This window comes from Anomalospiza imberbis, chromosome 6, assembly GCF_031753505.1.
Source record: "Anomalospiza imberbis isolate Cuckoo-Finch-1a 21T00152 chromosome 6, ASM3175350v1, whole genome shotgun sequence".
NCBI classification, from domain to species: domain Eukaryota; kingdom Metazoa; phylum Chordata; class Aves; order Passeriformes; family Viduidae; genus Anomalospiza; species Anomalospiza imberbis.
Window position 1 is genome coordinate 26529396 of NC_089686.1, and position 27605 is coordinate 26557000.

General features: G+C 35.5%; 1 protein-coding gene across 6 annotated transcripts in view; it reads right to left on the minus strand.

Annotated features, from left to right (window-relative positions):
• AKAP6 (A-kinase anchoring protein 6) overlaps positions 1 to 27605 on the minus strand; it is a 287505-nt gene that overhangs the window by 53802 nt on the left and 206098 nt on the right. For all 6 annotated transcript variants that reach the window (XM_068192955.1, XM_068192958.1, XM_068192959.1 and 3 more), the window contains one exon: positions 23200 to 23320. In XM_068192955.1, coding sequence (XP_068049056.1) covers positions 23200 to 23320 — 121 coding nt within the window. The remainder of the gene's footprint in view (positions 1 to 23199; positions 23321 to 27605) is intronic.

Here is a 27605-nt window from a genome sequence, read left to right on the forward strand (position 1 = left end):
TCAGGCAGAGGGCTTGATTGATCCTCCTAGCCTGAATTGAGTAGAATGAAAAGAAGCAGTTGGAAAATAGCTGCAATCATTTAATGCAGATGACCTCTGACAGGCTCACAGCTCTTCTATCTGAACAGAAATTTGCATGGGGTCTCTGTGCAGAGGAACAATGTAACCTAAATGGTAGACAATCTTTATTCTAATGAAGTGGGTGTCAAGGTCAATGTAAAACTGCAATGATAAATGGTGCACCACTAGGCAAGAGAAGTTGCATAGGCATTGTAGTGCTTTCACATTAATTGAAGGCTGAAATGCACCGAGTGAAAGCACAAGACTCTCTTTTCACCATAATGTGTTAATGCACAAATGTTTAAATGTTTTATTCAAGCCCCAAGCCTGTTGGCACAAATCTTATTGCAAACAAAAATACAATAGTTGGCCAATAACCAGAAAAATAGAACTTTTTATTAGCTTGCCTTATTTCTTGAATCCCTAACAACTTCCACAATCTACTCAGAGTACCAAAAGAATAACAAGTCTCCAGACACCTAATGTAATTCCCATGATCCTTTTTCTATTTAGGATATCTGTCTTTAATTAGTTCCAAACAAGCAAGCCTTTAGACAAGTCTTCATTAGATACCATTCCCAATGAACTAACTTCGAGAAGAAAAGTCATGCTTCAATATTATTATTTCCTAGATTTCAAGTTTTCTTTTAGTATATAGTTAACATCTCCAGGTGCCTTTTGTTCTCTCAAAGAATTAGACCAGTAAAACTGGGTTTTGTAATGCAAAGAGTTGTGTGCCTAGAGTGGGGACTAAACTACAATCTGTTATTGTGGCTTTGTCAAAACTGCAATACAACTATAATTATAGTACTTCATCAGTCGATCAAGCAATTTGTGGAAGGCAGTACATTTTGTCTTATAAAAATGAGGAGGACAGTAAGCTGCTTTTTAAAATCCTGAGCTGCTTAAGCTTGTTAAGGGTATATTGTTTGCTAATACACTCATTAGCAGCCAAGCATTTTAACTTCATCAATTAAACAGGAAATGGTGTTGCACCATTAGTTTCACAAAATGCTAAAAAACAGATAGCAGTCTACAGCTAAGAATTTTAGAAATTCTATTTTAACCCGCAAACCGCATTATACATTTCAAACCATTTTTATGCAGCAACATATACATGGAGAGTGTGTGGGTCTGTCTGTGCATGAATGTAGGTGGTGAAAGCCCTGCAGATAGTTGTGAAGCTAATTATATACATACACACACATACACCCACTTAAAATTTCCTAAGTTGCCTAAGGATTGCTGCTGAAGCACAACGTCATTTCTTGACACCGATGAACATTTACTCATCTGAGTAATCCCAAGGATGACAGAAGCTTATTCCTGTGAACAACTAACAGCTCTCCTGGATAACTAACGGGTTCACAGAATGGATGACAATTTTTGAGTATTTATCAGCCTTTACAGTTTTAGGGTCTTCTGTGCAAATAGGCATTAACAATCTGATTAGCGATATTAGACAAGGAGCTATAGTTTGTTATTAAAGAGGATCTGCAGTGCTTTCAGTTTCTGGGTATCTGTGAGTGGCACATACTATACAATGCCATTTCTACTTTACAACTAGCCTGAGCAAGGGAATTTTCCATATGGAAATCAGTCTTCAGGATATTGCAATTCAGAGAATAAACTCCAGTGGAGGGGTGGGGCGGGGGATGGGAGATTTGTAGTGTAAAGGAAAAAAAAAACCCAACCCCAAAAAAAACTCACGTTAGTGATGAAACTGTTTAAAAAACTGTACAGCTTCATCTGTGTGTGATTTGTCAGGTCTGAAGCTTTGACGTGCCCAAGGGGCAGACCCCAGCGGGGCGCAGGCTGCAGAGCTAAATAGCTGTGAAAGAAGTCTTAATGTAGGATGGAATTCAAACTAACCTTGACATGACCTCGGGAAAAATATGCAAAAAGTAAAATGAATGCACTCTGCAAGATACATCCTAATTTTGTGGCCGAGCTGGTTAGTTTCACAAACATAACTGGGATTTTAAAAGCAAAATGAAACGCGAGGAAAAAGGGGAAACTTCAGAATTCAGAGTAAAAACTCAAGCAGGCATAGGGTGTTGCTGTGGAGGCATATGAATCATTTGGAAACAATCCAAATAAAAACCAACACCGAACAATATTGTTGTCAGCTTGTCTATTCAGGAAAATTGTTTTTTTAGGTTGAATATAAATGACACAAAGCCAAGATTACATCATTGCATTACAAAGTCTGTTGTGGCTTTTAGCCGAACAAGCCCCATGGATCTACTTGCTGATGGCAGTAATTCAGTAAGAAGTTTAAAAGGCTTGGCTGTTTTGGGTTTTTTCCTTTTTTTTTTAGCTTCGTTACTCTAAATATAGCGGAATTTTGTTCAAATATTTATTATTTAAATTTTTTTAAACCACATCCCTGAGTTTGTTCTGCAAGCTTACTACTTTATACAAACAATAAAAATTTGAGTGGGTATATTAAGCCTTGATTTGGCTTTATTATTCATTTGGCCTGTCTTGCACAGTGTTCAGTTAAGCAGGAAGACATCCACCTTAATATAGCAGCCAAGAACTGGCTTATTCACTAGATATATGGAAATTGTAATTGAGTGTCAACTTGCGTTGAAATTCAATCCCATTACCTTCAGAATGCAATTTTGTAGCAATAGCGGTTATTTACTATACTATTAACCAGTTTTTAAACATAATTAAATTCCGAGAACACATAGCCAAAATACAGTCATTTCAATTCACATGGCGAAGGTAATCCAGTACCAGGTGCATAAGAGCCCGCTAGATCCAAGCTGGCCACCCACCTACAAATAAAGGCAAACCCTGGCAGACATGTTAGAACAGGGTGCCACTGCACAGGTTACAGTGCACTTCAGGTAAGGCCACAGAGTTGGTACACTTCATGTTTAACAACCCATCAATCTTGTAAACTATGTGTTTTACTGGGATCTTTGCTTTATGAAGGAATTTCTGCAATTGGTCTTGCATTGATGGCAACAATGCTGTTGGTTTTGAGTTGGTTTTCGTACCTTTCACCAGAGGTGGGACTTCTGGCACAGACAAATACAGATGCAACCAACAGACATGCTTAACATATTAGACATTGATTTAGCTAAATTTACATGTATGTAGTTGCCTGGAGAATTGATATTATTTTTTTTAAACGGTGCTCCTTAGAAATTAATAGTTACTAATTAATTAATATTAATTGTATATTAATATACTGTTGGGTTAATGCTCAGTTATATATTTTTAAGGGAAAAAAATCTCCACAGAGTAAGGGAGATTCCAGAATACTGGTGTGTTACTACAGCTAGTCCATTATTGAGCAGAAAATGCAATTGAAGGTGGAGTAAAAGTTTGGCCTGGAAACCAAAAAGGTGTAGTTGCAGTTCCATCCTTGGCTGGATATTCTTGAAATCTCATACTGATACACTATTACATTTACATTTTTACAAACTAAAATACAACATTGTAAGATTATGGAGATTTTTTGGAGATATTCAAAGAAAATAATTTATAACTTGTTATCCTCTCTTCTGCTAAGCTGTGCCTGCTGTTGCAGTATCCATGAAACATAAAATTGGAACTCCTCTACACAAAGATTTAATTCCAAATGCACCTACTATTGTCAGTCTGTACGTTACAGGCATCATTCTGTTTTGAAATGGATGTTCTTGTGCATTTATCTTTCAGAGACTGGCTCTTCTGAAGTCCTTATTCCATTGTTACCCTGCTAGATTGCTAATGGTGATGAGTAATATCCTTCCACGAGAGAAGCTTGACTGAAAATCTACAAATAAATTATTCGCTCTCCCAGCAACACTACTGGGATGTGTTTGGGGTAGAATATCTCTGGATCCTCATCTTACCTATTTGCTATATTTTATATTGCTTATATATTTGCTATATTTTTTCATGGGAGAAGAGGATCCCAGCTGGAAAAACATCCAAATGAAATTTGAATCTCCTCTGATCAACAGAGGCAGAACTCAGTCTCCACCAAGGCACAGGTAATTCCACAAAGATCAGTACACACACCGCTTCAGGCACAGTGGCTTTAGTAATGCAAATAACTAGACCTTGTCAACTGTGAGGAAAGAAAGTCATCCGTGGCCTGTGACAACGGCCCTACAGTCTTCACAGGCTGGTGAGCAACCTCAAGTCAAGGTCAGAAAAACTCTCCATCTAGCTTGCTCAGTCTCCAATCTCAGAACATGTGGATCTCAGTTCCCAGTACCTGTAGTATCTAGAGTAACAACATGATTTTTAAAGTAATTGAACTTTTTCCTACACAACAGAACTTACAACTATTTGAGTGCCCATCCAAGTGCTGATTGGAAAGGGTGTTGACAGCAGATTTCTCAATTTGCCCTACAGTTATACTGAAAAATGCTATTTGTATTTTAAATGTACAACCTGTACTTAATATGTACTTAAATGTATCAGATAAAGTGAAAGCTATAGTTTTTACAATGTGCTGTTTGATTTTTTTCCTTATAATGTACCTAGTGTTGTCCCTTGTCCTTATAATGTCAAAGGTGGGACATGCACCAGGTCCATGAGAAGATGCTAAAATATCTCCATTATCTAAAACACAGGCACATGCTGTAATTCCTGTTACAGCTATACCACTTCAGTGATATCAAAACTATTGCAAAACACATTAAAAAGTAAGTCTTATAGTTAACTGCTTATGATCATTGCAGAGAGCCATACTCTGAACTTTTCAGGAGACACAGCAAAAATAGTGATTCTCTTTTCCAGTACACATTAATGTTACTAAAACAAAAGGAGAAATTTGGCACCCTACCCCCGCCCCCGACCTTATCAGTACTTACAATGAAATAATCTCATTATAGAAGAATTTTATAAGATGTTAGGAACTCAGGATTTCATTTCTAATATTATTCTAGGAAAAAACATAGTACTTTTGTACAAAAGAAAAAAATATTCTCAATTTGGAATGTTATTTTTATGATCAAATACAAACTGCTCTCAAGAGCAAATATATAACAGAACTGCTGACACAGCCTAAAGTATGGCTGTGTGAATGCTGCAGAAAAAGCTATTTCAGAAAACATTTTTAGCAATAGGAGAAGTCCAACTTTGTTTAAACCTGAATTTTTTTTTTTTTTTACAATATCAAGTAATGTTAACAGCATGCTGAAAATGTTAAGGCTAAGTGTACAATGTCAAAATAGATTGAATCTCTCTGAAAACTGGAAATTCAAGCTTTTTAAACATAATCCAGATGTTTGGCTTTTAATCATATTTCAAGAAAGAGGAAACTTATGCAATACAAAATTCATACATGCATATTTCATTACTGTCTTTCCTATCACTGAATTAAAAATTTCTAACATATGTTTTCCTCAAACAGATAATGTTTAAATTAGAAGAGTTGGCAAGAAGTTGTACACCTCACAAATGTCACTGGAGTATTTTAAATTAAAATAAAATATTTCATTTTTTATGTTATTAACAGCTTTGATAGCAAAGGCTATAGCAGTGATCATTTTTGGCCTTATCAATAGGAAGTTCAATAGTCCCATAAACAAACTAACAAACAACTAAGATGACTGAACAGCAAGAACTAAGGACTAGACCTCTTCAGAATACCTGAGACTGATAACACCATGAGAGACCTGTGAGTATTTAACATAGAGGCTTTCCATCTTCTTCATTGGTGATCAAAACAGGAAAATGTTATGTTTCCTCAGTAAAAACCAGACAATCCTGAAGGTGATAGAACTTTTTCCAAGATATATTTCAATTCTAGAACATTAACAACACCACTACATTTGCTGAATAATATTTAAAAAACTCTATCACTGTAGCCATTGTTTCTAAAAGCTAATATAAATGATAAATTGTACGATTTTTTTTAACCTCCAGAGGCTTAGAAAATTAGACTCTGAGTTCATTTGTAAAAATGGAGTTTCTGAATGTAATAATATTTTAATATTTTAAATAATTTAAGACAGACAAAACTGAAGCAATAAATATGAGAGGAACTATCACACATATAATGGGAAAAGAGAAAAAGATAAAAAAATCCTGCCTCTGGCTACCTGCATGAGGCATTGGGCTTGCTCTCTAAGACCCCTGTATCTTCCAAGAAGCATGTGAAGTGTGCTTGTACACCACCACAAGCAGAAATATGCCCCTGTTATACTTTGATATGATGGAATGAGATGTGACTATGGACTTCAAGTCTGTGTAGGAATGCTGGAAACAAAATGCAGGACATGCTGAAAGTGTTTCTCTGTATCTCCAGCAGCTGCTGTGCCTAGGAGAGACACTTAGCCTCTTTCAAATGGCCACCAGCAAGGGTATGCCTAATGCAGCCTTTTACAGGCTTAAGCTTGCTATGTTTCAGAGAACTGCAGACTAGCAGCAGTCACGTGAGATAGAGAAATATTATTATTTTTGATTTATAATGGGAAACTGAGGTACAGATGGACACTATGTACAGCCCCAGGGAGGGAAGGCCACTAATATGGGAACATAAGTCTTCCAATAGTCACTCCACTATTCTGTCCAAGAAAATATGTTTTCTGAGCTCATAACTACTTAACACTCTGTTTCACACTAGACTGAAAAGAAAAAAAATACTTATAGCACTTACAGTATATTTTAGTCGCTGCAGAAAATACCACAGCTCTACACATTCTTACATTCTCAGTGATATTTAGGAACTAACACTAATAGTTAGTGTTCTTCTTTAAAAGAATATGAGAATGCAGTGACACTGAACTAATTTTGTGACTAAACAACTATCGAGACAGAAATAAAAGAAACTTATCCCTCTGTTTCTTTCTACTTCCCTCATTTCAGGTGTCTGTTCTCAAGGATATATGGTGCTGCTATACGTGAACTCTGCTTTTTGTTGGCATGATGAAAGCTGAAAGCTTCTTCTCATCTCTAATGGAATTCTGCCAAAATATTCTCTGACAAAACTTGGGTTGATTCACAGACCTGACGTTCAAAAATTGTCATAATCTAACCTCCCCACTTGTACAAAATGCACCCTAATCTTATCATCTCTACCTATATTAAGCTCTCAGATTTCTGGCTTGACGAAAATCTTTTGTTATTGCATCTGACTTCAAGACACAAATTGTAGCAGCAGCTCTCTGACCACAGAGAGCAGGCACAGACCTTCCCAGTCATTTTCCTGGGGAAGGCTGTGAGAAGATCAGAAAAAAAAAATAAAAAACAATTCTTATCTTCACTTACTACACCAGTTGTTGTACACATGTAGAATGTGTTATAAAAATTTATCAAAAAATAATTTAATTAAACATTAGTTTTTAAATAAATGAACCAATTAAGTCAAAACTATATCAGACTAACTATAAAAGTTACTAAGTTTCTTAAAAAATATAATATAGTATAATATAATAAAACAATTAATCAACCTTCTACAATCACAAAATCAATGCTAATTATTACCCAACTAAAAACCCACAGCAACAACAAATAATAGTAAATTCATAGAATTCCATGGTAAAATGATAATCAACTAGCTTGTTTCACTGTTAGAAAATGTATGCCTCATTCCTAGGTTGAATTTGCTTACTTTTAACTTCCAGATGTTTTATCTTCTTATACAGTTGCCAATAACTTGAATGTCTGTGAAAGCATGAAGTTACTACAAGAATCAAACATGAAAACAGATGACTTGCATTGATCTTGAGTTATCTCTGCTTGGTGTTTCTGGGATTACAATTTATACAACCATAACATAGAGAAGATTAACTACTTTTGCAGAGGCTAGTAAACTCAAATACACACATTTTGGAGATTCTTAAGGTGCTTTGGTTTTTCCTAGGAAGCAAATTTTTGATTACTTGGCCCTGATATAAATGAAAAACAATGAGTGTGGATTTAATTTGTGCTTATGGACAGTGTTGCCTGTACTTCGATTTTGGCTTATGCTTGTTGGATTCTCCTGATTAACTTCAGCACTGATGTTACTTGTGCTGGAAAGGAGAATAGGGAGCAGGAGAATAAGAACATAGCAGCAGGTGAAGTTGAGGACAAAAAAGACCATGTTCAGAGTACAAATGCCATACTTGCTCTCATGGAATAATGCCACTGAACATCAGAAAGCCTAATAATCAATGAGAGTTTCATCCACAACATGAGTATTTTCTACTGCGCACTATCAACTGTTCTAGATTCACTCTGGAAATTGTCAAGTTGAATGTGATTTTGACAGACCAGGGAATCTGTCCCTTGTGTTTAGCATTTTGTAATGAACAGCATAATGCCTGCATAATAATCGAATCTGTCTTAAGGCAATTTTTTAAGAAAAGAGTTCTGTAAAGATACAGCAACAAAACTGTAGAAATTGATTTCAGAAAAAAACCACCACAAGTTCATGATGACTTATGTTGTCTCACTGAAATGCTAATCTCTGTGCTCTAAACAAACTGATAAACTGGTGGCTATAGCATCGATATTCAAATCTATGTAACACTTGCAATGTCGGTGGTTATAGAGACTTGTAAGTTATTGCTATTTTTATGTCTGAATTCTACTTAAGATGAAACAGGACATGTCTTGAAAATGGGAAAAGATATGCATATATCTGAGAGGGGGAAAAAATGCTTCAAAGGACTGCAGCAGCAGGAAATACCAGGACACAAAACCAGTAGAGAAGTAATATAATACAAAGCAAATTTAGAATATTTTGAATGTACTTCAGCTATAGTGAGCTCTAGGAAAGACATGAACTTTTGTCTTTCTGGCATTCTCTCAAGGGATTCTGGTCCTGCTTTGTGGAAAGCCTGTTCTGGTAACTATGCATGTCACGATAGCTGCCTGGCTGTTCAAATACAAATTGAAAAGATCTGTGGCCATTAAAAAAAAAATATATGCTTACAGTAATATGTATTGATGTCTTCCACTTTAACTGCTGTCTCTTTAATAGATGTTTGTTATGGGAATATGTGTAGGGAATTTAGTCGTCCCAAACAAAGATGGAAAAATGTAAGAAAACAAATTTGAAGGGAGGATAGATAAAGAACAAGATTCCATTGCATATTCTCTGGTTTTCAAAAATTTTAAGGAATATGTTCTATTGAGAATATCAGCAAAATATGTGACTGATTTTTATGGTGACAGAACCTTGGTCAATGATATCTGCACTTCAGTGATACGAATAAAGTGATCTCACTTCTAGGTTTAATGGTTGTATTTCCTATCTTAACAATCATTTCATAATTACTAATTCTAAAAATAAAAAAGTATGTCTTGTTGAATACTCCACATTCTTAACACTACTGTTACCTTTTTTCAAATCTATGCCTAAGTCAACTACTTTAGGCCATTTTGTTTACTATTTTGCTAGAGGTATAATATGTTGCTATAGAACTGAAGTCCAAAGAAACTGAAATAATGAATACATATTTTAGAACAGGCCTTAGAGCCTTTGTACATTAAATTACTACACTAGCACTATATTAACCCTATTAAAGTTAATTTTTACAGCTCATTGGTGATTGGCATTTGGTACTGATGTTAGAAGAATTGCCATTGTATTGATTTTATTCTATGCTCCTTTAATAAAGTGTGAAAGAAATGGAAGAAGCAGGATTTAACTGTCCTTTGGTAAAACTCTTAAGCTCTTAAGAAAATACTTCAAATATTTAAACCATGCAAAAGTCTTTAGGGACATTATATTTGTTTTTAATTTTCCAACATTTCATAGGCCTGAAAAAGTCCCACTAGTATCAATACATTTACACTTGATTGGTACCACAAAAAAGACCACATTCAGAGTACAAATGCGACATTTGCTCTCATGGAATAACACCACTTATCATCAGAAATCCTAATAAACATTACTGCAGACCCTTCTCAGGACGTGAGTGCACATGCTGACAGCACAGTGTAGTAAGCCACCTGCTGGCCAAATCAGCCAATTAGCAATTTTAATCTAATAATTAGAGTATCATACAAAGAAGAGTTAAACATAAAAGAAGTGCATAAATCCCATTAACTAAAGACTATTGGAACTAATGTAAATGTATATATAAGAGGGAATGATTCTTCATCTTATTTTAGGTTTTCCAAAAGTGGTCACCACTTGAGTGACTCTACCAATCCACCAATTGATGAAGTAATGTTCTCTTGTGTTAAAAACACACAGTAGCTATGTTCTCAGGCTTTTACACACCACTTTATAAAGTAAGGTTCCATGAAAGGTCATCTGTCACACTGTACCAGTCAGCTCCTCAGGAATGACTAGAGGAGACTGGATATGAAAATCCTAAATTGTTTGTGAGTAGCTTCCCTGGGAACACAGGCTAAACAAAAATATGTTGGCTGGCATCACTCCTTAGAAAGATCTAGGAACTAAGACTACTGTGCCCATGGGTCTGGATCCAAATATAACCATACAAAGCAAGGACACAGTCAATATACTGACCACACTGTACATTCAGACTCACAAAAGCAGGGCATGTGAAATATAAGGACTGACAAGTTGCAGAAATGCCTGAACAGATGAGTTAATTTCAATTTCAGAAAGATCCTCAGCTTCTGGATGACGTGACAACTAGAAATCAAAACATGGGAAAGTGCCTGGTTTTGAGATTTACTCAATCAGAATCTGCTGGTGTTAAAATCTGCAGCAACAGGATAACAAATTTTGGCCATGGCAAGTTAAGTCAGTAAGCTAAAAGGCATAGCTACAAAAAGAATTCAAAGATACAGCAGCTCCTCAAGAACCTGGAAAATGGACCATATGCTCCTGAAGGGAAGAATTTAGAGAGCACAAGAGTGCAATGTAGAATGCATGTGACTGGCAAAGGTACGTGTTCCGTGCTATTTTTAGCCTTATAAAACCATAAATATCAGAAGAAAAGCCTTTCCTTACAAGACCTCTACATCAAATTCACAAAAATATCATATGTATGATCCAAATGGTCTATGCTGATTTTAACAAAACCACAAGCCTGGAGCATCAGATCTCCCATCACTCTGGATCTCCCTGTTTGGACAGTGCAGAGTTGTTCATGACACATTTAGGCACCAATAAACAAAACAGTTTTTGAATGGTGTGCAAGTTATTATAGTAGTATATTTCTGGTGACTGACTTGAAGGGAAGGAAACAGGAAAATGGTAGAAGATTAATTTTCTGGCATGAATTCACTTGGGTAAAATACAGGAAATATTTTTCCTCACTATTTAAGCATAGAGGGGCAAATCAGAATATTTCAGCTACCATTAGAGCATACCTCAGCACCAAAGGCAAGATTTCCTACCATGGCAGTAAAAAGCATTGTCTATGAAAATGATTAATTCACAGAGAGAATACCCTGTTCTTCAGTCAAGATACAGCTTGTGGCATGCACAGCTTTTAGAAGAGATGCAAAAAACTCCTCCCATATACTCCCTAAAACAGGCAATGCTTGCTGTTGCTTGTTGCAATTGGACAGCAATATTCAACGTCTCTTTTAATCTGGCTTCACACAGGAAGACTTGAATTTAATTAATATGAACCAAACAGAAATGTTTCCATGAAATGCATATTTTATTGCTCAATATTTAATACTCTGAGTAACTTTGAAATGTGCCAGGAATAGCAAAGCTCATTTATTTAGCATTTGTGCTGTTAGACAAAACACATATATATACATATATACATATATATATATATATGTGCACAACTGAACTAAATGAAAACATGCTTCTTTAAATAGCTATATTCTGCTCTATTTGCATCTATGATAAATTCCTGACTATGTTAATCTAATTTTATGGAGGACTTAGTATTGATCATTGATTTATAGAAATAAATTCAGCACTTGAATTGATTAAAAAAACCAGGTGGGATGTGGGTCTGCCTGCAGCTGAAGGCAGCTGGTGGTCTCTTAAAGGTGAGCTATTGCCCACCAGGTAACTCATGGGGAATTAGTTCTCCTGGAAGACAAATGCAATGTGCATGAGAAGGGAGAAGTTGTGCTGTTGCTTCTAGGCAAGACAGAAATTTCTAGTTTCACTGATTTTAGATATCAAAGCTCTCTGAGGGTCTCAGTTGGAAGGAATCCACTTTAATTCCAATTTATCCCACACTCATTCACTACTTCTGCTATGGTGCCAGGAAAAATTATAGAGGAACTGCTAAAGGAGCTCTGTATAATCAGAAGATTCTCCTAATGCCCAGTTCCTTCAAATAATTGTACTATTAAATGAGTAGTATCTTGCTGCATTGCCCACCCCTCTTCTCTGCTCCTCCTCTTTTTTTATTTTCTCTTGGTCATTAACCCTTTTTATTCATCACTTTTTACTGACCATAGCAAAAATCCATAGGCTTTTGCCAAGTGTGCAAAAAATTATAAAAGTGTTTGTGTCTGTTAAAGAATGATATCATGAATGAATTCTCCATCAGCTTCTCTCCTTGTTTTCCTGGGGTACTCCTACTTTCTCCTGGCCAGAAGACAAGTCCTTCAAAAATCAACATATGGCCCCCACAAATTACTCACATTCTTTCATGTTTTCTGCATTTAGATTAATATTCCTGTCCAGGTTCCATTTAAGGATTGTTTATGGATTGCCTCCTCTTTGACATTTCTGTTTCCTATGCTTAGACTGACAACAGCTACTCACTACAGGAAGAGTGTCAGGTCCATGTTACACTAGAATACCCCTAGAAACTCTAATTGATGAGCATAAAAGCCTACAGATACCTGACAAAATACACAACAGAACAATGGCTCTGCTGTTCTTTCAGATCACTGTTCCAAAACATGTTTTTGACACCACGGTGATCACTGTTGTCCTGAAAAAGCCATTGTAAAATATCCCATGTTTTTGGCATTTTGTGAAAGTATTTTGGAATCAGTTTACACCAGGATTTTCTGACCATTAGCAAATGTTTTATCCATTACATTCTGTTGGGTCAGGGTCTTGTCTTTGCCACATTGCATTTTCCAGCAGTTTTACTAGACTAACAGAATTCCCTTTTGCTTCTCTCTAGAGTGATCTGAGGGATTTTCAATTTTATATGTAAGTGCTCATCTTCTTCAGATATGTTATATTCAGCTGGAATGCCAGGGAGCAATCACAGTGACTTTCCTATTTCTTTAAGGTACAGCTTTGATTATTGTCTTTCAAATGAAACCAGAGCTTGGGTGAGTAGAATTCTTCTAAAAAAACTGTAGTAAACTTTAAGAGATGGCATCTCTTATTTCAGGGGTTGTTTGTTGATTGACTGCACTTATTCACTGGTTTCATCATGATTTCATTGCCCATCTGCAGTGCTTGGTTGCATCTTTCCAGTCTAATTTTGCTCCTTATCAGTGTTGCTCTGCAGCTGACTCTATAATCCAGCTGGTATCAAATTAGTCATTGATCTAATAGCGTAGTTGCAAATATAGCAATTGTATGCCTGGCAGCCTTCTGCATTGCTAGAACACTGAGAATCTTTAGATTTGTTTAAGCCACATTACAGATGTCTACTTCTTCATTAAAACCTTAAATTCTCAATGGTTTTAGACACTATATTTTAATTTCAAAGGTAACTGTGATATTCAATCTGGCTGTCTGCCTCTTTTTTGTCAAGAACATTTTTATTTCTACTTTTTCTGTTGCCTGTTACACTACATATGTTGCACTGAAATGCCAACATTTTCAGCCAGTCTGCATCTGCCCTACTTCATGGGTTCTTTCAACTTACATCTACGTGTGTGTTCTGCTCTTTCTGTTCTGGCACTTCTCCGGATAGTTCTCCCACTGCTTGGAGACATATATTAGATTGGTTTTACCTAATGTCTTCCCTCTGAATGGGAACTGTGTATTTCACAAGTGATCCTGGCAAAGAGATACAATTAAGAAATGTTTCATGTCTACATTTACACATGGTTGCTCTAGTTCCTGGCACCTTACCATAGCTTCTTTTTTTTGTTTCTGGTTTTGGTTAAGAAAACTTTTTATAGCTTTTAATTTACTTTTCATTATTTGTATCCCTCTGACCAGTTCTTCTTAGAGGCTAAAAATTATATACTCTTGCTTAAAAACCAAAATAACAGCAATGAAATTTTTTAGGCAACAAAATGTCATCACATGACTGTCCTCTTCTGACCTCTGATGGTGTTTAATTATCTTTGAACACATGATAACAAGCTTGGAGTTCTTAGGAATGATTGTTCTTCCACCTAAGTAGTAGACACAGTAGAACATGTCTGGATGAAGGCCATCAAAAAATAAGCATGTTAGTCTTAATATATGTTCAGCTTTAAAAGGTAACCACCAGAAAAATTATATATCTCTTTTTGAGAAAAAGCAATGGGTAAAGCAGAGATAATCAAACTCCAGTGCAATGTCTGCCAAAATCTGGTTGTATCACAAGTGAGTTTCAAACTGGAGTATTGCATAAGCATTATACAGTGGTACAAAAAGTACCCTCTTTTTATGATATCAGAATGAGTGAGTGGTAAATGTAGAAAGTTTGATCTTCATAGCCTCTTTATCCAAACAGTGGAGAAAGAGGTAAGAGAGAAAAGGGTTTTACTGAAAATATTTCAGAGTACTCAACAAGCTTCTGCTCTGAATTACCCCTCAGAGAAAAGTCCTCATGATAGAGGCTGGTCTACTTTGCTCCCATAGTAGTTAAACTAGTCTTCACATACTACTTGTCCCAGTGTATTACTGGGGAAATGACAACCTCTCCACAGTTTTCCCTGCAGCTTGTGACACAGCTGGCACATGTCTTTCACATCTGTAATAGCACCTGTTGTTCCAGAACAACAGGATGTGAAGGTCTCTACAGCTCTTTCCCCCCAAAAGCATCTCTTCATAGAGCCAAGTTTGACATTTACAGTTTCATGATCTCTGGGATTCTATAGCAACCATGATTTCTTCAATACAACAGCACCCACAACCACAACACAACCACAAGTATTTCACACTGGCCACAGGAGCTGGCCACAGCCTGCCCTAAGTCTCCACTGGACCCGATGCAGCCACAACTGCAAAAATTATGAATTAAATTACAGTGATTCTTATTTTACCTTGTTAGAAGGAGAAATTTGGACAAAATGCTGTAGCTATTTTTAGTACAATATATTAAAAGTGTATATGCACAAAGTAAAAATATCACCCAACCTTAAGTATGTAAAAAGGTTTCAAATATATACACATAAATAATTTATATTGATATTTTACATATTTTCAATATATAAATACAGTCTATCATGTACATTTATAAAATAAAAATACAATATGTATACAAATAAAAATTCAGGAGATTATAAACTGGTACACTTCACTGCAACTTATTTTTTATCATTTAGACATAAATTCATTGTATATATTGCCACTGAAAGTTTATGGAGATTTAGTGAATTTGGATTTCATATAGAAAACCTGCCAAAAAGCTATTCTGTGGTCATTTGTTTTTTGTTTATTTTTATGAAAGAAATATTACAGTATTGATTATTTTTGAGGTATACGGATGAGAAGTAATTTGGAAAGAAAATAGTAGTTCCTGTATTATGTTTATGAAGCAAAACAACATGGATAAATCCATGTAGTCTTTATGAGTTTAAAAAAATTTATATTTTCTCCTGGACTGTGATGTGGAAAAATAGGGAATTGCATTAAAAATTGGCAACTAACCTGAGGAATAGAGTAATAATACTATTGCCACCTATAATTTTTGCTCATGATATTTTTATCTTCACTGCTTTAAAACAGATGGATACACCAAGCTGCTAAAACAAACCAGTATCATGTCCACACACAACTTCAAAAATCATGTTGTCATTGTGTTATTAACATTCCTCATTTTATCTTATTTCAATATATTAACTGGAGAGTCCAGTGGAAGGCAGCTTTAAGGTCACTCTGCTTAGGACCTTATCTTGCTATTTTATAGCAGCAAGGGCACAAACAGCGCATGTGGAGTTGACTAAGATGCTTGACGTGATGACTGTAAATTGTCCATATTCTGCAGCTGTAGTAAGGAATGGTGATGACAGCTATGTGGTACACATTTACTTTTGTTTGAAGTTAAATGCCTCTTTCATTCTAGACACGCTGCTTTAATCTCCAAAAAGCTGTGCTGGTTTTCACTACAAGCTCAGTAAATACTGCATTGCTACAATATGAAGTTCATCGTCAACATCATGCTGGGAAGAAGTGGGAGAAACGCACTTACTCTTGGGAAATGCATGAAGCCACTTCTTGCAGAAATACAGAGAGTCTGCTCTGCAGAAGTTACAACACTGTCTGTAAAAATGTATGTTTACATTTGAAATACATTGTGAAAGCAACCAAGAAAATGTAGAAATATTTTTCACATTCTTTTTGTATTCCATTTCTAAATGTTTTAATTCTGTAGATGTGGCAATCAGTATTTTCCTACTGTAATTATATAAGACATTAAAACTTAACATTTCTCTGCTTTAAGTAAGAATTTTCTCAACAATATTTATATTTTCTGCTTTGAAAAATACAAAATTTGCCAGAATTAGCAAGAAATTTAATCCTATTACATGAACATAGAAACCACTGAAGAATGAACTAGTTGTTATAGGATGGGTCACAAAGGAATTTTTACTCTGTTCCCCAGTGCAACTGAAGTGAAAATACTTGTGCAGAAAAATGTAACCAATTTCATCACCCCTTGTAAAAAGAGAGTGGGAAACTTTGCTGTGTCAGGTCCTCAGCTCAGTTAGTTAACATTGCAATAGCAGTCAGACTTTTACTGCTACTTGGTATATCATGAATTTTTGAGATCTCTCATACAAAACATGATTTCCCTACCTAGTGTAGAAAGTCATAGAGATTCTTAATCTGCTGGGGGAAAAAAATCCAGCCCAGCCCATGAAATTTACTGAACTTTGTGAAGAACAGTAACTGAAGCCAGTTTTGTGCAAAGTCATTTTAAAATACACGACAGTTAAAAACATATTACAGTGTAAGAAGCAAAGATCAACTTCCATTGAGACATGTATCAATCCATGTATGTAGATATAAGTACAGACATACTATTATCTAAGTAATAAAAATGCTATTGTTAATGAGTATCTCTATGGACATTATTTAGCAGAGCAATCCTTCCTTTTTTTTTTTTAACTTATACTTTGTCACATAAAATAAAAGCTTTCACTTTGGGACATAATTTGCTAATAGGATTAAAGTAATTTTTCATAAAGGTGGTGATTTTTGCAAGGTAGCCTAAAAGTTGATTAGCAAACTATAATGACTATTCTGATTGCAATTAAAAAGCCCTTCCAAATGGGTCAACACACCTAAGCACTATCTGCAGTCATTTAGATTTTAACATCATGGTTATTACTTATTATCAGGCTGCACAATTAGATATTGATTACTTTTAACCTTTAGAGCTCAGAATTCAGGAAAAGTCGAGGTACTAGCACAGCCTACCTTTCCTGTCTTGTAAACTCATGGCCTTTAGTGGAATCCTAATGATTCCTATTGGCAAGGCAAAACTGAAATTAGTTTATTCTTTTGGCTCATGCAGAAATGATGACATGCCTAAAAATACTGCATGCATAGCAGATTTGTAGTTACTCCAGACAAGGGACTCAATCCTGAAGTGTGCTGAGAGCTTCCTCTGAACTGACAACCATCATTTTCTTCTGACTGACTGTTTTAGCAGCTCCATGCAGGCACTGATGGGTTACCGGACAGACAGAAAGCATCCTGGACTGTGCAGAATATGCAGTTTAGGAGCAAATATCTTCACATGTTATAGTTTATAACCAATCCCCTAAGCATATTGTCCAAATATATCACTCTGCAGGCTGTTAATCTTTTAATAAGTTTTCTTTATATGGAAAATCTACTTGAAATAAAGATTGAACAGCAATGCAGCTCCAGTAGGTACATGGAACTTGCTTTAAATGGAACAAAGTAATCCAATTAAACTAATCTGGTTTACAAGTTAAAATGATACGAAGAACATTAATTGATCCTTATAGGCTGCTGCTATTTAAGCTGTCTCTGTTTGCGCAGCATTTGGAACTGCTTTGCACATTTGTATCCTCTAACAGCAGAGAACTCAGGCCCCCAGTTCAGGAGAATTATGGGCAAGAGAAACATACAACTCTTATGTGTTAGATTAATTTGCAGAACACTTGGCATTTTATTGCCAAGTAGTCAAATTGTTCCAAGTTGTTCCGGAAGGTTGTTATTAATAGTATGTTTTCTGAGGAAAGTTCTGTCTACTTTTGGAACTGCATTTCTGTTGCCAAGGAAACTCCTTGAAGCACAGCATTCTAGGAGCACACTGCTGCTTTTGTTTGCCAGTATCCTATTCATATCATCTAAGTAAGCACTTTACATACTTTAGCCTCCAGTTTCAAATGTTGAAGTCTTTATGTATTTATATTACCATGTTAAATATAGTTTGTGCTTCTTTTTAAACGCAGGGACTCTTGCAAGATTGTTTTAACAGTTGTATTTAAGAACAGTTTTTTGGGTTTTTTTTTTTTTCACAAGTTTGCAATAAATTAGTTTTAATTTGAATAATAGCTCCATAGGTTATAGCACTAGTCCTTAAGTGTTAATTATCTTTTCACTCTGAAATTAATGTAGTCATTTCCTACTGACTCCTCTACACCATTATTGAAGTGCTGAGGAAAACATGTCATTGAGTTCTGAGCCAGAACTGTTGTTGTGATTAATCCTGGTCACATGGCCAATCTCTGCCAAAAGGAGATCACTGAAAAAAGGTGACAAAGACAGTGATTTCCTGTCAGCAAAGAGTACGACAGGGCTGTCTAGAAGTGATGCAAATGAGGGAAACTTTCACCACGGTTTGTTTGATCCACTCCGGGCCACAGCACACTGAGCCAGCGAGAAAGGCACAATGGAGCAGCAGCACACCCAGAGGAGGAAATTAACTGCACCTTCCAAGCAGGGATAGAGCTTCCAGCAGGGAAACAAAAACTGCTGGGAGATTTTTTTCCCCTCAACTTTTTTTGAAATATATCCTTAGTTTTTGATGTACACTTTTGTGTTATTTAATACAGTGGACCACTTCCCCTTGATGAAAGAGCTCAGCAGTTAACCTGTTCAAAACCTGTACTAACTAAATGCTTTCAAAGTCTTTGCACTACTACATACGGATCTTTTCCCCATCTATCATAAATCGTTGCTGAAGAATTACTAGTAAAAGACTTATGGCTTATACAGCTTGCATTACAACCACCATACACTGCTTGTAATCAGAAAAAAAAAATTATTTTATTTGATATTTTGAAATGGTTAATTTTGTTCTGAACATACTAACGATTCTAACAATCATACTGTACTTATTTGAATAGGGTTTTAATCTAACACAATTAGGTTTTGCAATTAATCGTCAAAGGAAAATGGAAAGAATTATCATTAACTTTTCTGCTAGTATACTTACTTCTAATCTTGACAGTTCTTGTAAATACTGATTTGCTTCATTTTTGAACATTCAAGGTACAGAATCGCTCAAGTTCCTACTAAAGGGCTAATTAGCAGAGTTTAAATTCTTTGGGTTTGATCCTCCAGTAACAGCATATGAATACAGCTGAAGTCAATGCAAGTTCTGTGTACTTAGAGCTTATAAGATCAGCTCACATGCAGTAGATTAAAATGAAATAAACATGATACATTTGGCATCAAACTGAGCTGTTATAGAAGTACAAAGAAGTAAGAATCCAAAACATGGAAATGTTTCTTTTAGTTTTTTCTTAATTAATAGATAAAGCATTAGAGGAAAAATAAACTGTCATCAAGTAATTCTGTTACTGCCATTTTATCAAACACTAACTGATTTTCAAAATCATTAGCTAGTCTAGGGCTATAAAGCAGAAATCATTTAAACCTATATTCTCTTTTCTTTTAAATCTATGAACTGAAATCTAGGAAGTCTAGAGAAAGTAGTATATTCATATTCAGAATTACAAAAAATATGGATTTGTTGTTCCTATTATAAGGGCAAAATAAAACCTAGTTAAAGAGAGATAATAGGGATCCTAGTAAAAAACTATGAAGTTCCTGGAATATTAGGAAAAAATATAAAAAAGCTTAGAGTTGACTTAAGAGTATATTGCACCTGAAAATAGATACTGTAAAAATACTCTAACCATGAAAATATATTTCATTTTCCTATATACAATATTAGCATTTATATATTGTGTTATGCTGCTTTAATGTATGCTTGCCCCTTCTGAATTACCTGTTTCATCATTGCTCCTTCCCATTCATAGACTCCTTAGGGGCAATGATTACTGTTGGTAATAGTGACACCACAGCAGGTTCCCTGGCAGGGGCTGCTTGCTGAGCTGGCTCTGAGCTGCAATTACTTGTCAGCTCAGCAACTGAGAAGAGAGGTCTGTGGTTTTAGGAAAATCCACGAAAATGCAGAGAGTGCAATTAGCAGGTTCACATTTGAAGCTGTAATTGATAAAGAGAAACCAGAGCAAAACCTGTGTTTTCATAACACCCCACATCACTGAGGAGCTCTGGTAATAATAGCTGCCTGGCTTTCTCGTCCCTGCAGACCAGAACGGCTGCGCTCTCTGGGAAGTGCAGGCAGTGCTCACGAGCACTCGACCATTCACGACTCAAAAAAAGCCTCCGAATAAAATGGGTGTCACCGCTGATTACAAGAGAGGTTTACTAGGCTAGTTTTATAAAACTATTAATAGTCTTTTTGAGGACACGATTCATTGTCACAAAATCTCTAAAATTAGGGATGGTAAAGAGGCTGGTGATTTATCTGATCTTTGCTTTGCTAATGCAGAATTGTTCCCTCAATTCCATTAGCTAATGTTATCCTTTGTCTACTTTTAAATGTCTGAAATGATCGGGCTTTCAACACTTTGAGAGGTTGATCATTGTCGTGTTGGTGGTTTGCTGTTTTTTTGTTTTGTTTTGTTTTTTTTCCTCCTGCTTTGTGGACGCTTCTCAGTCCTCTCTTATGCAAACCCCACATCTCTAGTTAAGGCTTTTATTCCGTCCTTAAAAATCTGCTTGCTGCTCTTACTAGAAAGGTAAATGCAGTGAATATTCACTGCAGGAGGGCAAGGAGTCTACTCCTACCTTTCTTCAAGTGGTTTTGTAGTCACCAAGTACCAAATAAAGAGTTTTGAGATGGGGGCTCAAATCTGGTACAGTAGCTTGTGACCTCATAGCAGAAATTGCAGGACAAATAAGCTGCCTGTTCTTTGGAATCAGTGCTGGTTTGTCTCTGCTGCACAGGCTGCAGACTCAGCTACTCTGTCAAACAAACTTTCTGCTTTCAGAAGTGTCATGCCTATCATGGTTCAGAATTTCATAATATTAAGAAACTATTCCCATTTTGCATATATAATATTACCCATTTTCCCACCATATTATACTGCACATATTATTAAATTGTTGCCCTTTTTTACTCTTCTCATCATGCACTATTATCTCAGCCTTACCATCTATAATTATTCTTAGGGGTTACACTCAGAAATAAGAAAGGGAAATATACTAAATAGGATCTAAAATACTCGAACTGGCTGCTTAATCTTTGTTCCTTCTCATATTGATGGATGGATTGTTACCTTAAAATTTATGTTTATAATTTTTTTTTTTTTTTACAATAGGACTAAAAGTAGCAGTTAAATTAGTCATGGTACAAGCTGGCCTTAAAGAGACAGGCACTAACTACCAAAGCACCTTATTTTAGAGTCACAAGAAAATCTTTACTCATTTCTGACATCGTTTATTTCTAAGCCTGGCCAAGGCCAGGTCTGTTAATATGTGATTAAGTCTGATGAAGTACTTACAGTGTTAGGAAAAAGACAATAACAAAAATAAAAAATAATTGTCAAAGCAAGAAATGGAGGCCAGTGAATGAAACTCACAGATTAAAATAGTTTGGATCCAAACTATATTTGCATTTATAAACATATTTTAACTCACATGACAAACCTTTCTTACTGGGTATTTTAATAGGTTAACTAAAGTAAGAAAGAATAAAATTCAAGGAGACTATCAAGAAAATAGGATGCCAAAGCATGGAATAGAATCAAATCATTGTATTTAAGAAATTATCAAATCATGCAATCATAGAAGAAAGAGAACAACTTCTATTTGACCTTGAATGTACCATTTATTTGATAAGAAATAAAAAAAAGCTAGAGGGTAGTTGTTTCTTGTCATTATAGTGTTGCTGATTCTGTGGTTAGTTATTAATTTTATTTTTTATGATTCACAATCTGGTCTTTGAAATATGCCATATGCTCAAAGCAATTCAAGGATGACAACTGTCAGAATTACTCCAATAAAAATTGCCTAAATGAGGAAGATTTACTGCAGCCTGATATTTCTGTCGAAAGCCCCTCCTTCCCCCACACCCCCACCCTTCAGACCCATAGCTCATCAGACACACAGTGAAGCCTGTATCAATTTAAGGATCAAGTCACACATTTTGAGGAAGTTCTTACAAGTATTATCTATCTAAAAGAAATGATAAATCTTTTGGGTTAAGGCTGCTATGGCAAATAAAAGAAACCATATGTGTCTGTATGCATGTATGTACATATGCATACATGCATAGATATATATACACACATATGTACATATATATATGCTAGAATTAGACCCTAAAGCTTCACCCTACAAGTTCAAAATCATGTTGCTCAAATCACAACCAAGTGTGAAGACTTAACATGACAATGTCTACTTTATGTATAACTAATAAAAATTAAATTGGAAGAGTCCTGTATCCTGGCAGCAGCAAACCAAAATCAAGGCAAATGTCTTTCTTCCCAGATGAGGTCTGAAAGGTGGATAAAAATCCAGCTGAAAGCTCCAATCAAAACACATTTTGTTAAAAGTTCCCATTTCATTTTTTTCCTTCATTTTGTTTCAGTCTATTTATTAATGCAGTTTCATTTATTTCTATTCATCTTGAAGACAAATCTTTGTCCTTCTATAGAATTACACCAAATAGAATGTGATAAAGGGAACTTTCTTGCAATTATGATGTCGGTGCAGCCTGTCAGTGCACAGGGGATGGAAATGAGGTTGGGGACAGGGAAGGGAATTCTAATAGACACCATGATACACACAATGAACGCAGCGATATCCTGTGAGAGAAAGACTTGTCAAGCTAATCAGATCTTCTATAGCTAGGTAAAGGCAGTAACGGTAGTGCTAACCTTGTAAAGATGCTGCTGCTGCTCCTCTGACATCATCAGGTCATGGCTGTCCATCACAATGGATTCCATGTCAATCAGCCAATCCCAGAGCTCCTGGTATTCTGAATCAAAGTCCAAAAGGCTGTAGATAAGGAACAAAATGTATTATGCATAAATACTGTGTAGTTGTTAAAATCTTGTATTAGAATAATATATTCTTGAAAACTCATGATGTTTCAAGTTATATTTCTAAAGAGACATTCTGTATTTATACAGTGTGGATGAAAATGAAAACTGAAATCCAATTTAAGCCAGTGCCATGACCTAAATTCAGCAGCTGATGCCAAATCCTGACAACTGTTGGCATACTGCATTTGCTTCAAAAATTTTGAAATATAAATCCCCTATAGGTGTTGTTTAATTATTTTTACAGTGCTGGCTTTATATTGAGCAAATTTTGCAACAATCACCTTGATATAATTCAAATGAAAATAACATTTACATCAAAAAATTACTCAGTCCATTCAGCCATCCCTCTGCTGTCTATCTGCCTATCTTTGTAAATATCCTACATTTATTTTCATGGATGAGTAGCTAGCATTTCAACTTAACGCCTTAAGATAGGCTTGAGTGAATATGGTAAGCCAGTGAGAACTAAGGCCAGATACAGTATTAGACAGGTGTTCCCCACAGACATGTAAGAAACAAAGGTAAGGACAGGAAGTCAAAACAATGAATCCTTGAATAGCCAGCAATCATTAAAATTCAAAGGAGGATCACTACGGTTTTCAACAAAATAAATCATTAGAATAAGGAGCTTAAAAGGATTAATGTGATTCTCTATTGAAAGCCTAGTGAATAAGTAAAGCATAGATTCTTCTAAAACACTGTGATACAAGACAGAAAGTACATGCTGAAAAACTGCACATTCGTCAAATAGATACCTCTTGAAAAGGGATCTTCAAATTTGCAAAATTGGAACTAACAAAAGCCTTGACAGTAGTATCAAAAAACTCCCATACTGATCAAAGAATAGCATGTTCCACTAAAGCTAATTTCTCCAATTATTAAGAACTTTTTTAACAACTCCATTAAAAAATTGAGTAGTGTTTCAACAGAGAAACAATAAACTCAACACGCTTTTAATGTCATTAGTACTATTGCAGTTTTATTTGTTACTAATTAGAGTACCACATGTATGGTAATTTTGAAAGCTTACAGATAAAGTTGTGACAAGTAGAACTGTCTTTGCTCAAGAAAGCAGGCAAGAGAGAAGAAAGCATTTGCCTTCTGTGGTACTATTTTCAATGAATTGACAACAAAGAAAGTATTGTATAATGCACAAGCACTGATTCCTGCTTCTGAAGTAACCCTCTAGTTTAATCCACTGTACTTAGTATACTTTTACTCAATAACCTATGAGGTGCACTTACTTAAAATTGCTGCTGCCCTGAGAAGGTAAGCAGTGTTACCATAAAGAAAGAAGAGCAAGCAGAAAAGGTCAGATTACTATTATTGAAATATGTCTCACTTGGATTTCAGGGCTTTTTTCCTGTTTCAGGAGTTATTTAACTCAGATATCATTTGGAAACTAAAAGAAAACTAAACTCCATTTTGAATTGTATATTTGGCAGTGTTACTGAATCTTCATCCCTTCCTCAGAAAGCAGTATTACCATTCTGCATCTTCAGTACCTACTGCTCCTTTTCTTCTCTTCCATCTTTTCCCAGTATTATTCAAAGACATAAAACTGACAGGCAGTTATTAAAACATATGTTCTATAACAGAAGATGTTAGATTTCATAACCTGAAAATTGGTACAGATTCAGTTGACTTGGATGGTTTGTACTAGTGAAAATCCTAAATTAATATATGAAGATGATATGAAACAAAGCCTGCGTAGAGAGTGGCATGGGATGCCTTTGGAAAATGCATTAGGAGGTGGACTTGGATTTCTCTTTAATAGGCAAGAGACACGGTGGATCCAAACATCTGCTTTGTGTCTAAAGATCCATATTTTACCTACAGTCCTAATTGGTCCATTTATTTGTATTGAAATGAACCAATCCCTTAGAAAAACAGAAACACACTTTTCTTTGACCTTTAAAAAAAATGGATAAGCACTAGTAAACAGCTGAATATTTTGATTTAAAAATAATGTTCTAAACAGGAACTCAATGCAAAACCAAGAGTGAGAGAAACAGGATTCACTGGAAAAAGCCCAGGAAAGGATACAAGACAAAAGAGATTTGGTTTTCTTCCCCATAGTTTATATAATGTACTTATTCTCTTTTTTTTTTTTGGTTGGTTGGGGATATTTTTTTGGTTTTTGTTCTGGGGGGGGTTGGGTTTTTTTTTTTTTTGGTCTTTTTGTTTTGATTTTTGTTGAGTTTTTTTTTGTTTTATGAAGTAAAGTCAAGTCATCTAGGAGCTTTTTTAAGCAACTGTCTATGTCAGTTATTTGCTTGAGCCTGAAGATAGAGAAGTCAGCCTACAGAGCACCATCAATCTTTTGTAAATATGTTTGCAATACTTTCAATGGTTTTAAAATATCTCTGATATATATTTTAAAAACAGATTTTTAAAAAATTAATGTCTTGCATCTAAATGAATGAGTTTAGTGATTACTATTAAATTACTGTTTGGAAGAGGATGCAAGTTACTAAGCCACTAAAAAGATATTCAGAAAAATCAAGAAATTGTAGGACTAGAAAGACGTTAAGATTGAAACATATCTGTCAGTACTTCTGGGGTATATTTAATATTTCATTTTTATTCAGAATCTACTTTTCCTGAGCTTAGCAGATCTTTCTTTTATATTGCCACAGGCAGAACCAGGGAAAGCATGACTTCTGAAATACTGATGGGTGTCAAAGATGCAATTATCATAGAAAAGATCCAATTTTGGTTGATTACATGAATCCACCAAACAGTAAAATAGGAATAAATTAGTTCATCTCTTTATTGAAAAAGAAAAAAAATCCTCTATTAAAAGTACCCAAACATTGCCAACAAAAATGCTATAATATTAGTTAAAGGGCAGGTAAAAACTGCTTCCTTGATGAAGTTTGTTGGTTAATAAGCTAAAACCATTAGCTATGTAATAACTAAAATTACATTAGAAAATATATTTTGTCTTGGTAAACCAGGAATCAGATATGCAGAGTTGCATGTCTAATCCCTTGAACCCTAAACATATTTCTTAAAATGTGGACACCAATTTATTATTTTGAATGAAAATTCATGAGCACCTTTCTCATGAGAAAACCAGTTCATCTGTGGCATTAATAAATAAAAAGGAATGTGAAGCTATTTCCATCAGCCTTTTTCCCCATGTTTAACATGCACTTCCAGTTTTTAGTATTTCTTTGATGGCATATCTCACATGGCATTTAGAAGTACTGTAAATACACTGTTACACCTACCAAAAAATTCAGCCAGGCAAAATGTCCCTTCAAGTTTCTGGGTCATAATTTTATGGAACTCTTTTCACATGTTTTTATTAGGGAGATATAGGAGAATTCAGAGTCATCACTTTAACAGTTTTAAAACTTCCCTATGTTCGGCACATACTTAAAGCCCTCTCTAATGCATTTCTTTCAAAGTCTCATGCATGAAGGCCCAATACCCACTGATGACAGGATCTTAGGATCTGGCTTTCATGCTGTACAATAGTGCTGTCCACATCTCCCAATAGGACCTGAATGCACTCATCTCCAGTTGGGAGGGGATACAGTATTTCCAGTCCAATTTGCACCTGCCCTAAACATTTTACACCTGCCCTAAACTACTCTCAGGTACCTCTTACCTCCTGGCTAGCTGGTGTTCTTCTGCAGTGGATACTCATTCTTTCCTCTTCCTTTGTCACTTTGGCCATTTTCATGCTTATATATGAAAACCTTCTCTATTGCTGGTTTAACAAGATTACCATTTTGCAGGAAATCTCCAGTTCCTTACACACCCACTAGAATCACGCTATTCTGCAAATACTACCCTACCTCAGTTTAGCTACTTCCTGCTCAAAGTCATCTCCCAAATCTCCTACACACACACACACGTCATATAAAAAATTCTTCATTTAAAATAGCTCTTGTTCTCTCTGTGGACAGTCTCCTTTTTCCTAGGTCAGACTTCCACAACAGCAAATGGACAGATACACTAATTTGTGCAAATAGCCCCTTCTCTGTAGAGATCTCTGTCTCTAGTTAGGTCATGCTACTGTGGAGTTTCTGTCCATGGTTTTTATGCAGTAAGGAAATGTTGCATCAATTATATTTTTAAATAGCTGAAAGGAATTTCAATTTTTTCAACACAGCATCTCAGATGGGTTTAACTAAAAGTTTTCCAGTTGAATTTAGTCCCCACTAGTTTCTACAATGGCTGAATAAGTGGTATAATTCTGGTCTGATTCCAGCCCTTTGGCTCCT